This window comes from Neodiprion virginianus, chromosome 4 (assembly GCF_021901495.1).
Source record: "Neodiprion virginianus isolate iyNeoVirg1 chromosome 4, iyNeoVirg1.1, whole genome shotgun sequence".
Classification (NCBI taxonomy): Eukaryota; Metazoa; Arthropoda; class Insecta; order Hymenoptera; family Diprionidae; genus Neodiprion; species Neodiprion virginianus.
The window spans coordinates 127160-141811 of NC_060880.1; the positions used below are offsets into that span (position 1 = coordinate 127160).

The 14652-nt window shown below is 43.9% G+C and overlaps 1 protein-coding gene across 1 annotated transcript; it reads left to right on the forward strand.

Moving 5' to 3' along the window:
* Positions 1 to 701: 701 nt before the first annotated feature.
* LOC124302212 (protein singed) lies at positions 702 to 14314 on the forward strand. The gene is made up of 8 exons (XM_046758120.1): positions 702 to 860; positions 5160 to 5446; positions 5667 to 5910; positions 6694 to 6827; positions 6974 to 7281; positions 7367 to 7527; positions 12170 to 12634; positions 12725 to 14314. Exons 2-8 carry the CDS (start codon positions 5384 to 5386, stop codon positions 12928 to 12930), a joined length of 1581 nt encoding a protein of 526 aa, XP_046614076.1. The 5' UTR covers positions 702 to 860; positions 5160 to 5383; the 3' UTR covers positions 12931 to 14314.
* The last annotated feature ends 338 nt before the right edge of the window (positions 14315 to 14652 follow it).

The window sequence follows — 14652 nt, forward strand, 5'->3', positions numbered from 1 at the left end:
AGCTGTAAAAGATTTGCGAGCGACCTGAAAATTTACAGACCATGATTCCTAAAAATTATACAGTAGAGTCCAATTAGATGCGCTCGAAAGGCCATCGCCTGTTGAAGATTAAATTAATTCGTGCTAAGGCCGCGCATTTGTTGTTTAATTGGTATTAACGACACACGTATGATTTCTTAACAGAATATACCTAATCCTATCCTCTCGATCATAGACCGTGCGGCATATTACTGTTATACTCGAGTGAAATTTTCCGAGTAAATCAATTAAATCACGGTCCCGCGTTCAATCATCACAACGTATTATACCTGTGACGTTTGAACGGTCATGGTCATTGTGGATGTATTATAATGCAATCCTTCCACCATGGTATGGTGGGAACTATGAGGTACAATCGCGCCACACAGTGTTCTCTGTATTTCTTTAATGCATGTGAAAATAAATGTGTGCCTCGGTTTACGGGTTTTCTCACAAATTGGCATCGAAAAGTTATTTCATAAGTATTTCTCAAGTGTAAAAAAGCGATCAGTCTTATCGTAGATCGACGCGGCGTCCAAAAATTCGGACGTCGTCGAGAGGTGGCGAGGGAGTCCGCTGATTGGCCAGGAATCGCGGCGCAAAGGATCACGGGTAGACTCTCGTTGCCATGATATTGCCACACGGTGGAACCACCATGTGTTGCCACCCTTCTCCGGCAGCGTCAGACAGAGGCTCAGTCGCGAGTCGAGCGTCGCGTAGCGAGGTCCTTAGGCATTGGTACCGTACTTGCTTCGGTCACGGACGGTTGTCGATCACATACGTACACAGGGACGTGAATTTTGGCGACATCACGGAGGCGCTGACTGAATCGTGATCGGCAGGTGAGTAAGCCACTCGTCATTCGATAACCGAATCCCATTGACACCTAACTGGCGCCGTAAGCTTTGCGAAGGACGGAAATTGTTTCAATAATGATAAATAATCATACCATTTAACAATGTACCGTATAAATTGTGCACATTGATCACGTGACTGCGGTAAGCGGCACTTCGTGCGTCTTCAATGATGGTGCTGCGCGTGTTTCACGGGTTATAATTGTAATTACTTGAACGTAAACGTCGTAACGATTGCGTTATTGTAAATTGATTGTTTGCTCGGCCCCCGTGGTGGAACCGGTTGCCGGCACGGTACCTTGACTCTCGGTGTCTACGTACACCGGAGTAAACAATTATCGTGCGGTCGTTGCGTGAATTATTAATTATAGGCGACTATACCGATAGCGGAAATCTGTGGGAAATGACAGCAAACGTAGAGTGGAGAGTCAAGGGCGTGATACGCGTGAAAATTTAATACCTCACTTCATCCCACTCGGAACTCAACGTTTCTCGGGATGGTATTCCTGCGCGAGATCGAGGCTGATATTAGCGTGAATCAGTTGTAAAATTTTGCAAACAGTAGATGCAAATTAGTGAACGCCTGCTCTGCCTGCTCTTACGAACAGCGGCGGGGGAGAAATTTGCATTGTACTGCAATGTGTCACGCTCTGCAACCCCTCCCAGAGAGTGGAATAGCTGTTGTAAGAAATGATACGGAAGAAAATAAATTTAGGAGGTGACAGATTTTACACCTCATTTTCGTGTCGCTAGTTGAGCCTTTGTTTCGATATTTTTGTCCCTATTCAACGGGTGCCGGCGGGGTTACGGTGAACTCACAATCGGAGATCGTTCGGCACGCGTACTTGGCGCTCTCCTCTCGTCTCCTCTGGGCCCGGGGAGTGTTTTTATGCCAAGAATCCACCCTTTGGTCCGCACGGACGGCTGCCGAGATGGGCGACGGCCGACGACGCTGACTCGCGTAGTTTTCAACGCGGGGCGGGTGAGTCACTCTCCCCTCGTTCGTCTGCCTGTTTCGGAGTGGCGCGTCGAACGTAACGTCACATTCCGGGGCGGCGGGGGACCAACCCCGAGCCGCGCCGGGAACCTACAGCACACCGGGTAGTAATGTAGAGGGTGTGAAAATGGAACGAAACGGCTGGAAATCCGAAAACGAGCGTCGAGCAGAGCCGACGAAGTACGCTGTAGAAACTCTGTTCGTTCTTTCATTATTATCACGACTCGGGTGGATGTTGTATATCGTTTGCGCCGATATGTTTCATTTTCAAACGTCTTACGTGTCGATCGTGATCCGATTAGGCATGTGGGAACTCGACAGGCGGCGGTCCTCCTGCGCGGCTGCTGCGAAACTTGTACCTACTTGACTCCTGCAATAGCGATTAGTGATTACGGTGCTCTCGGCTCTCATTTATACCAGACACGCCTCTTTGCTCCGCTTTCGTGGGTATTTTTTATATTACACTCTGGGAAATTGCACAGCCGCGAATCGACTTCCCAAATTCCGTGTAACAGGGCGGAGCGAGAAAAAAATCTCATTTCCAGACCCATTTGTCAGGCTGAATAGTTGTAGTTCGAAATTCTGAAAATCCGCTCGAAAGAATTCTTTCACACGACCACGTCTTCGACGTTCTGGACGACCTGCATTATATTTGAACGATCTTCGACGATTATAGGTCTCGTAATACTAAATGCAACTTTTGGGTAATCTATGCTTGTACGACTCTGTTATACGGTGATTAAGACTTCGTATACAACCCTGAGTGTCTGAATTAGAATTGAAATTTAACGATCGTCTAACTGTAAGAACCTGAAGACGCAATCCCATAAAAAAGTTCTTTCGCGTGGGTTTTCCGAGTGACGCTTCTCGTAATCCGCGCGTAAAAGCCGGCAAGAAGATGACGAAGAAGATGAAATTCTTCCACTACGCCCGCGCCCTAGTCTACAATCACTCCGGTATGGTGATATATTTTTGTTTTTTCGCGATCACTTAGATACAAATTATACGTACAACAATATACCGTGTCCATCGACATTCGGCTAATTGTAAGCCTGATCGACGGTCAGCGGAAGGCGAGGGTACTTCAGACTGCAACGTTTCAAAGTTCTTTATATCTACTTATTGTACTTGCGAGGCAGTTTAACACACTGTACCCGGTGTAATCGTCACGGTGAGTATACCTATCGTACCCGGTTTCGAGTTTCGGTTCTCACGAGCAATGAACTTCCGCCGCAATCTCACAAGACAAAGAGAAGAAAGGAACGGAATAGAAGTCGGATCTTTTTCGGTATAAAATCGAAAACCTTGACCTCGGCCTGGCCAAAGCGCTGCAGCAGCACCGCCACCACTACCACCGCACTGTAAATGTGTGGCGCGTGCGCCTTCAAAGGCCGTCCGTGTTGGGTCGCAACTCGTACACGCGCTACTAGCATCGAACGTACACACATTTTCACGTATACCTTATGCTACATGCACACGATGTTACTGGCTCACATTTTCTATATTTAGCGAGGCTCGCATCTACCGTTTCTAAATATGGCCTACACCGAATCCAAGGAAGACCAAACGCAGTGCTTGATCGCTAGATCCTGCCGTAGCGTCAACTTATCGATTATGGAGAATATGTTGATGATGAAGATATAACGCTTATACACATAGGGGCGGAATACTTCCATGCCTCGAGATCGTATTTTGCTTTCTCTGTGAGACATATCTTATTGAACAAAAACAAGCGTACACGAATGAGAACGATAAACGCTGAAGCGTCGTGCAGAGCATCGGACAATCGAGTCCCCGGGTTTTCTGCTGCAAGTTTTTGCACGCCCGTGAAACTATCTCTTGCGTTGCATGATTATTGGCGACGTTCTCACTCTTCCGCTTTTCCCACCGCGAGAATCCACGTCCGCGGGGGATCAATAAACGAGTCACGAACTGTGCGAATTCAGCTTATATCTGTCCCTGCCTTTGGCCCGGAACTCGTCCTTCGTCGACGCTGCTTCCTTCCGCCCGTTCGTCCGCCCTTGACCCGCGTCGATATGGGAATTCCGCAACGTCATTTCAGCTTCCACCCGTGTAAACGTATCACGATGAGATATGGGAAATATAAAAGTACATGGAAATTTGAAGACAAAAAAAGAACGAAATAAAACCAGGGAGAGTATGGTGCACGATGGGAAACTTGATTACGTAGAACTTATAGATGCTTCTTTTCCGTGTATAATACGTATCGTAAGTTTGATACCGATGCGCGATCACCTCATGTAGCGGTATTCCAAGCGATTTATGACTAGGCTTCAACGGTCAAGCGGATTAGAATTACAACGTCTTGGTATTTCCTGTCATCAGAAATCCTACGTATATTGAATGAATTTTAATTTGGTTCGTTTTACGGAGCTGCTCGCCGCTTAATACTGACAATGAGAACACTCGTTCGTGTATGCATGCACGTACCTGCATTATCACCGTCGAGTATTTCAAAAACTAAAAAAGATAATGCCGATATACGTTGACTATTAAATTTGTCGATTGGACCTCCTCCAGGATCTCGCGAGTATAAACTTTGGTTTCAGACAAGGAACACGCACTTTGGACATATGCCGCTGATAGCGTGATCGAAAGAAAATTCAAAGACGTAATAGCAAAAACTTGAAATTATTTCTCTACTTTTGTAATTTTCTCCAGAGTAATGCTGGACGAACCGTTGGTGGTAATTGTTTTCGCCATCGACACGCGACTTTCGTTCTTGACATATTCACCTGGGCTTGTTGAAACCGACCACCCTGTATACCCAGTTGTACTACGAATATGCGGGGGGACATTTTGTACGAAGAACCACTTCGTCGCTGTCCGACGCAGCCGGCTCGCCCGCCAGCCGGCAATCCCGGCCTTGTCCTTGAAATCAATAACCCGGGAAAATGTTCGAACCGCACCACACCCACCTCGCAACCCCGAATTGCGTAAAATTCTTCAACCTCTGTTGCAGTATCTGCCTATAAATATATTGACAATAAATTTCTATAATTATACCTCGAATCGCAAGTTTTCGTGAAAATTGGAATAATTTTCCAATATCGAACATTGCTGGCATAAAATTGTTTACTCCGCGTTACTATACAGAGATTCTTGCAGCATCCTATTCATAAGTCTGACCACGAATGCATTCTTGGATTGAGATTTGCAACTTTCGAAATTTCGGTACCGTGATTGAAAAATATATTTAAGCCTATGAAAAACTGTACGATGGATTAATATCCGTACCGATACAATGTTTCTCGCATCCCTGTTCGCAGACATTTACTCGGAATATACAAGTGCGAGCGAGTATACGCTGCCAAATTCACCAAAACGGAGAGCCGGCAGTAACCAGCGCGACTACACCCTCCGACGACAACCGACGAAATCGGAGAGCGATCGGCGATACCTAACTGAGATATCTCCGTATCAACTTGGAGCCTCCGTCGGATCAGGGAAACGGAAACCTCGACTGCGACGATCCGTTAGACTTCTCTGCACCATGCAAACGAACGGCTCGGAAAACGGGAGCTCCGATAACGGTGTCGACCGGACTGGCTGGACGGTTAGTTTCCAGTCTTCGTTCTTCATATTTTTTTCTACCTTCTCGTTGAAACTTATGGCGAAAGATCAGGAAAAAATCCGAAAGATTTTAAAAAACTGCTTCGGAGAATAGCTATTTTATGTAGCTGGATTCGTTTCTTCCTGAATTAATTTTCTCGCCTTTCCGTATTATCTGCCGTACCAAAATGTATGTATAAATTGTTGCTGAAACTTGACTACAGGTGGGTTTGATAAACGGACAGTTCAAGTACCTGACGGCGGAGACGTTCGGTTTTAAGATAAACGCGAACGGTGCAAGTTTGAAGAAGAAGCAGCTGTGGACGTTGGAGGGAAGCGAGCAACAAGTATTCCTGCGGTCTCATCTCGACCGTTACTTGGCCGTCGATCAGTTCGGCAACGTCACTTGCGAGGCCGAGGACACCGCCGATCCTGGATGTGCCTTTCAAATCCAGGTCGCGTCTGACGGTACGCCGCAACTGCAATTTTATTTGACTCCGTTCTATGTGCATTCTACAGATTAGTTTCAGATGACGCGCATCAATATCGATTGCTGCTGGGTCGTTTTATCCTTATACGACCGTATACAAGGGACGTTTATAGCGTCGCGATTGTCGCATACGAATCGGTATCGCGGTCGGTTAAGAGACCGAACGGTCGTCGGTGAATTGAGAAAAAAAAAATTACATATATGAAAAAGGATGTTGAGTCTGTTGTTGAATTACAGGCATCATGCTCAAGTCAAGTATTGGCCGTGGCCCGTCCGTCTACAGTATTCTCCTGCTGGTAGGTGTGAAAAGAGAGAAACACCTGGCAAATATTCTGCACCAGCGTGAAAACGTTGTATACCCGCGCTGCGGCTATAGCCGTTTAGCGCTGAGAATAAAACTAACGAGCCGTGCATCTCGAAATTCGTCGGCAAAGTCGACGAGCAATCCCCTGCGTATAACGGCAGTGTGACTCGTATTTACAACTGTATGTATTATCGCACGTTTGCAAATTAGAAAAAAAAAAAAGTAATCGCAATTGATTTATATATACGGTGCGTTCGTTGTCAGTCTCGTGTAACAGTTCTAATTTATTGGAAATCGCGGTGTGAAAGTGAACAGACGCTTCACTACACTATATTCCGGCTTGGCTCGCCGTCCAAGCATATTACACAGTATTCTAAACAATACGCGAGAAGCGGACGCTCGCGTCCAAGTTCCCGATCCTGCATATGGTTGATTCGATGAATTTTCCTCGGTCCAGGAAGCGGCAGATGGGCTCTGAGGAACATTCAGAGGGGCTACTTCCTCGGTTCGAGTCAGGATGAGCTGAAATGCACGGCCAAGGTTCCCGGCAACGCCGAATACTGGCTCGTTCACCTTGCCGCTCGACCTCAGGTAAAGAACTTGTAGCTACGGCGTTCCGGCCGAATTTCACCCGACGACATACACAACCTCTCGACGAAATGCTCTACGCCCATATCACACCCGTACCGGACATTTATCCTCGTTGCGCGTGAATAATCATGATCGCTGCGCCGCAGGTGAACTTGAGATCAGCGGGCCGTAAGCGTTTCGCTCACCTGAGCGCGGCTCAGGACGAGATCCACGTCGATGCCCCGGTGCCGTGGGGCGAGGATACCTTATTCACCCTGGAATTCAGACCGTCCGCAATGCCTGACGCAGGTACGACGGATGGAAACTCGACCCGAAGCGAGGCCGGTATCGGTGGACACTACGCTCTTCATACCTGCAACAACAAGTACTTGGCTCGCGACGGAAAGCTGCTCGACTACTGCACTCGCGACTGTTTGTATGCCGCTGAATTCCACGCGGGGATGCTCGCCCTCAGGTGGATAAAAGATCGAAGCAACCCGTTATTGTAGATGAATTATTTTAAGCTTGTGAATTTCATTTTTCTCTTTATGCCATTGTAGAGACGTGAGCGGTGCCTACTTGGCCCCGATCGGCAGCAAGGCGGTACTCAAGTCCAGATCCAACACCGTTACGCGCGACGAACTCTTCTCGCTTGAGGATTCGCTGCCGCAGGCTTCTTTCGTCGCTGCGTTAAATCACCGCTACGTATCCGTTAAGCAGGGTGAGTTTTTCCAAAATCTGGCTATTTATTCATCTCGTTTATATCGGAAATATTTCTACGCTTCGAAAATTGACAATGTATCATTCGCTTTGAATCGAGGTCTTTCTTATACTATACACGTGAGGGTCTTTTTTCTTTCGTTTACTTTTTCGCTCGCTTTTATAAATTTAACAATGGTTACCAATGAATATGTTGTAATGAGAGAAACAATTTTCAAGATACCTTCGGGTGAAAACAGGCAAGTGAAAAAAAAGTAAACGAACGAGGATTAGAATAAAGTCCTCTGGTAGAAAAAACACTAGTCATTTTCATCTTCCGTGATGTCTCCCTTCCGTCGGCTATCTCTTATCGTTGAACGATACAGTATGTCGGCCGAAACCCACAAGTAACCGACAGGCTACATTTATATTTCCGCCCCATTGTCCATCCTGTTTGTTCCACGACGGAGTTCAAATTGTCTTGTTTGACTTGGTAGTATAATGGCTTCCCAAGTAGTGAAGAAAAGAAAAACATTGATGGAAACAAGACGGCCAAGAACATTTAATCCGAGTTGAAATGATGAAAATTGAAGCGAAATCGAGGAAACTCGAAAGGAAGATGGAGACTGACGATGATAATGACTACCACGATAGTGATTGAATGTATAGTTTTACACAAGTTTTCAATAGCGAAGAAAAATCCTACTTGCAAGAAATGACTTTCAATATGACAAATTCGCCCAGACAGAAAAATCGGGACACAGATCCGCAAGCGATCGTGAAAATTGTTTCTTTCACAGTTGATCCTGTTTCATTCGTGCGCCGCTAGCATGAAACTCGTTTAAATTACAACTTATTGCAGAGTGCAGTCAAGTAGAGTTCCGAGAAATGTGCGCACAGTGCACATTTATTGTGCCCCATTTATTGTCCACCGCGTTCCTTGATTATACATATAATCTTCATAAGTACAGATAAACGCCTTAACTATACGTAATACATGTCTACATACGTATACGTATACGTATAGGTTCGTTGTTGTGTGAGGTGTCTTCGAAGAACTGCACTGGTTCGTTGCAACTGCAAAGTATCGTTGCATCGTTATACGTTATTTCTGCGCATACACACGCAGAGAAACTATAAGACGAAGGGAATAATATACCTCGGTCTATTGTTGATTAGCGCGTACTAGACGGCTTATATACCCGATGTATACAAGGGTGAATAGGTATACGAGTATGCCCAACTGTAATCTGCCGCCTAGCTCCTTCTAATGCAACGTCATACAGAGTCCGCCGAAGGACGGGTACCAAATTCGGTGATTTTCGAATCCGATCATAGACGGGGTGAATTATGCGCTAGACCTAATTGACGTAGTGTACCTTTTTCTGCGAAACAATTAGAGTTTTACAATTTTTTATTGCACGGGTTTTAAACAGAAATTTGTTTCTCCCGCGTTCCGCCTCGCATTGCGATTTCTCATACTTGCGATTTGTAGGGATAAAAAATAAAATAACAAACAATAAATTACGTTATCAAGTGGCTTATATATGCTGGTGATAAATTTGACGCAACAATTGATACGTGAATCTCGCGGTGCAGTAAATCCTTACGGGTCGACTTGTGTAATCCCGGAGAGTTGAACGATTGCACAATATTCACATTTTTTTTTTTTATTTTGTTCTCCTCATCGAGATAAGAAATGATGCGTGATATCCGAGCAACGTCGTTGCCTCGCTGAATCACGTGATTACATCCGTGTTCCGATCGAAGCTAATCGTTATTGCATATAATATCGAAGCTCACGTCTCTCGTACGCGAGTGTTCAGACCGTGTATCACCGGAGTCGCGGCTGCATTCTTTTATCAACATTACTGTCACTTTGCGTGAATAATTCTCCGCGTTGCATTAATCTGCTGCAAAATAATCAATCAATCAATCAATCGACTATAATTTTCAAACCCGCCGAAGTTCGTACACAATAGTTACTTACGTTATATACGTGTAGGGATGGATACGTGGAGATACAGCGTGTATTTATTTATAACCCAGAGCGGACAGAGGCCGGAAGTTGATGTATGAAAAATTCATGACTCCGCGGTGTTCATCCCACGTCCCTACGCCGCCAGGATACTAATTAATTGCGCGTTCATCCTGCGCTGGCCCAACACAGATTCAAAACTTTTATCGCAGCCGAGTATCAGGCGCATTTAATTAGGTATATTTTGGATAAAACATTGAATGTGATCTAATTTACCATTATTAAGAACAATCGCGGAAAGAAGAACAGTCATAATTTAACAATGTCTTTATATGATATTATTGATATATCATTATGTATGAAGGAAATCAATTAATCCACAGTCTAACGAAGGGAATTTGAATCAACGATTTGAGTGTTTCTCTGTGTCTATCAAAACGAATTCCGCGTTTCTTTGCAATCTTCGTCATGCCTAGGTCTTGAGAAGTCCCGTTATAATTGATTCGTTATTCATTACAGAGCTCGTGAAATGATCGGCATCGCGGCATCCCGCGAATTTGGTTTTACGTCGTTTACGCCACGATTTTTAAAGTATAATATAAAATACTTATAGTAACATGACGTGCGAGAGAACGTGACGATCGTGAATACACCCACGTACAACGTTAATTTTCAAATTTTCAACGGCGTTTTCACAAAAAAATGTCTCCCAATCAAATTGCAAAACATTATTCTAAAAATGGTATTTCACACTCGTTCCTCGTCATTTATCTGTATACTATACGCAATGCCCAATATCGTAAAATATGGCTCAATTTCTTTCATGCATGATAAGGCATTGAAATCAATTTAAGATCTTATTCAGGATGCGTACGAGATATCCCTGCATTCATTTTCAAAACTTTCCGTTGCCCATTATGCGATTACATTTGGAAACGCAACGAAAGGAAGCGAACTAAAACAGTCGATGAGAAACGCTATTTTCTTCAAAAACGAACATTCCCGGTCGCAGCGTGAGCGGAGGCTAAGAATGAATTGTTTAGGGTGTCGAGTTCCATTGACGTTGGAGCACGATCTCGACCGCGCGACAACCTTAGCCGATATCCCGTTTTACAGTGAAAAGCTTCGTTATAGGCGGTCTCTAGTCTCCTCGTTACCTCACACCTTATACATCTTGTGTATATGTATGTACTATATACGGATACGTATAGCTCGGCATAAAAACACGGCAAGGCATTACGATGCAGTACTCTGTACCTACAAGAAGGTACGCTGCAAGTTGTAGCCGGCACGGACGCTCGCTGGACAAGGTCTGAATTCTTCACGTCGGACGGTACTCGGGTTCGGTTCAAACCGGTTGAAATATGTAATAATGTGTACATGTGTGTGTGAGCTCGCGCCGTTCTAGGACAGGACATGGAATGTCTTTACCTTTTCATTCTTATTCTCATTCTGTGAGGATTTTCCTCACCTCTCGCTCTGCACGTACCCGCAACTTCAATCAAACTTGACCACTTTCAACTATTCTTCACTAATTTCGATTGATTATTTCAGAAATGATCAACGCAGTTTTAATTCATCACGTTGAGAACCTGCTATTTCTATCTCTCCAATAATTTTTACCAATATTACAGCTTCAATTACAGCAATTCTATACAGTCCCGGGGAGTCCTTTATAGTAATTTCAAATGCACTTACATGTAATATTACAATTCGTCGTGAAAATTGAATAACGAATACTGCCAGTTTGGAAAAGAGGAAAAGGCGCCGATTTTTGTGTCATAATTGTACGAAATGCAGATTACGCAATTAGTCTTGCGAGATTATAACAGCGATGCGTGCCGGCTGTTCCGGAAATCACGGCCGGTTCCACTTCCGGTGCCGTTTCCTTTCTCTTGTGGTTTCTTCTTGGCCGCGTAATCTGTACATGGGTATGCGGGATATCGTACCGGCGTCACGCAAACTGTAATGAAGTACTGTATGTACGAGCTACGCTTGGGTATTAATTACTCTATAAGAATCTGGAAACCTGCATGAAATTCAATTTTTACGCGTCTCGCCCTCCTCGCCACTTTGGTTTGAGGTGGACTATTATTGGATCTTCCATGCTTGGATAAATTTTTCAAATAGCTTCTCCAGAGATTATTCGATCCTCAGGCTGTTCAATCGTCGCAAACTGTTTCCATTTCCGTTCCAATTCGCAAGATTGGTCATCGTGTCGATTTGTCGTGTTCTCTCCCAATTTCCATCGATTCAAAACAGAATCAAGGTTTGCAGCTAGATTCTGCATAAAATGTTTAGACACTTCTGCTTCTGACACCGAGTCTGTCTCATTCGATTTTTCGTATTCGAATCCGCAAAGCATTCGCGTGACCAAAGGTCCCTTGAATCGGATTCAGAGACAGCGTGAGTAAATATCTGCATCGATCGTAGTATTTCGGTAATTCCGTTGCCGGTGGGTCTGCGATGCGTGTAATAAAAGGTACAGAGTTACAACCCTAGATCATCCCGCAACAGCTGACGATGAATTCAGTTGGAAAATACTTATAGGTCAATGATAGTTGCGATTGTTTGATAACGACACCTATATTTCATTGTTAAATATATAATATACAATATACCGCTTGAAGATTGCAATATTAATTTAATGCAATATTATTACACTGTGGAACTTGACTTGCCACAGGGGTAGACGTGACGGCAAATCAGGACGAAATATCGGGCCACGAGACGTTCCAGCTGGAGTTCGACCGAGCGACGAAGAGATGGTACCTTAGAACGATGCAGGACCGTTACTGGACCCTGGAAGCCGGCGGCGGTATCCAGGCCTCGGACCACAAGCGGTCGTCGAACGCCCTGTTCGACCTGGTGTGGCAGGAGGCCGACGGCACCGTCGCCCTCCGAGCGAACAACGGAAAGTTCCTCGCCACAAAGCGGTCCGGACACTTGTACGCCAATGCCGACGCCGCCGGGGACTCGGAGGCGAGCAAGTTCTACTTTTACCTGATGAACAGGCCCGTTCTAGTCCTGCGATGCGAGCAGGGCTTCGTCGGCCTCAAGAGTAACGCCAGTCCCAAACTCGAGTGCAACAAGGCCTCCTACGAGACGATTCGCGTCGAACGGTGCGACCGCGGCATCGTCCGATTCAAAGGTTTCCTGAAATCCCAAGTTCTTGTTTCATCGACTATCGTTCAAGGATGACGCAATTGTGCCGGATGCTAAAACGTGCATTTTTTCGCAGGCCAAAATGGGAAATACTGGCACGCGGACAGCGAGGGAGTAACGTCGGACGCTGACGTGCCGTCTGACGGGTTTTATCTCGAGTTGCGAGAACCGTCGCGCATTTGCATCAAGTCGACGGATGGCAGATACCTTTCGGCTGGTAAGAATGGGGTATTTCGCCTTGGTGACACGGACTACGAATCGGCGACAAAGTGGGAATTCTAATGCGTGTAGTACGCGACCATTAATATTATCCATATTATTATCAAATATACAAGAATGCATTCTTTGCGTATCTCGGCGTCGTTCGTCTCCGCGACTGATTATACGTATGAAAGAAACTATATCAAAAGCATTACCAACAACGGACAATGTCGTATGTACAACACTTCCACATACTTTCCTCGAATTTCATACCGCAGTATACGCGCACAAAGCTGTATGCAAGGAATTGGGGGAGGTGAGACGATTTTATACCGCGCATACATGCATTTTTATTATTATCATTATTATATATTATTATTATTATCATCATCATCATCGTCATCGTCATCGTCATCATTATCATCAGCACCGTCATCATCATTACTATACTTATTGTAATTAATATATAGCATATGTGTCGGTACGGTTACACATTTTTGATGGGCAATAACTATTGAAAGAAGTAGAAGAGAACGAGGTATTATAATTCAGGTCTCATCTCCAATGCTTACGGTGAAATTGGATATGAATACTAATATAGGTATAGGATTTACAAGCTCTGGTTTTTCATTTGTTGCTTTGTCCTGGGCCCACCACCTGACAATGTAGATTACCACGAAGCCACATACGCGCTTTTTCTGTGACAGCTAATATTTCGTGTAATTAACTGTCATCGCCCAAAGTGACCATTTCTTTTGACAAAGACAAAAACCATTTGTACGTGATACCAACGAAATTTTCATACTTTTCTATGCCCCCGTATATAGTTACATAAATTTATACCTACGTACGAAAAAATTAGCTTCGACAATATAGATAATCGGATACATATTACGCAGTATGCTACTAATAAGGAAACTTTGTCATTTTGCCGAAATGATAACTTCTAAACCTCGGAGAATTCCCAAGAATATTTCTTTATTATTTATGCGGTAAGAGAGTTTGTGATTATTATTATTATTATTATTATTGTTGTTGTTGTCACTATTATTACTAAATTTGCTATTATTTCGGTCAATCTCCCTTTACAGTCACGCAAATGATAGATTATATTAATCATAATACTGATTACTGGTGTATTTTACTTTGTAAGACTCTAGAACTTACTTGATGTCTATGCTATCGTAATTATATTCAGGATTGGTTTTCTTATGCAACAAAATTTCTCTTTCGTGTAAATACATCAATACAATATCCACTATGCATTATCCACTTCTACTACAATTAATACCAATGTTGATGATGAACACGAGAATAAGACAAATCGTTCCGTAAAACCATTTGATACTTCATATGAAAATTGAGCGGGTTGTATAGATTGTTACTTTGTATGTTCAATGCGTATCATAATACTTGATTATCATTATAGTCGCTATTAATAAAATTTCACTATTTTTGCGAGTTATGGGATTAGCACGGTTATTTCCGAGCAATACCACGTGTAAAAAATATCCACTGTGCTCTAAATATTATGCAATTAAACTACAGTATTGAGACATTCACCTAATTAGCAAAGCAATCATTTCCTGATACGGAAAGTAGTAGAGAAAGATGTAAGAAAATGTTTTCTTCCAATAATGAATGGAACTTATTCGATCGAGCGCCGTACAAGGTGCGGCTACAGACTAGTCTGTATCTCAGAAACTCACAAGACGCGATATCCAATAATTGAACCATCGTCTATGATACATAGTAATTTTCTCGAACTAATCGATTTTCACATCGAGACTATGCCTAGACATC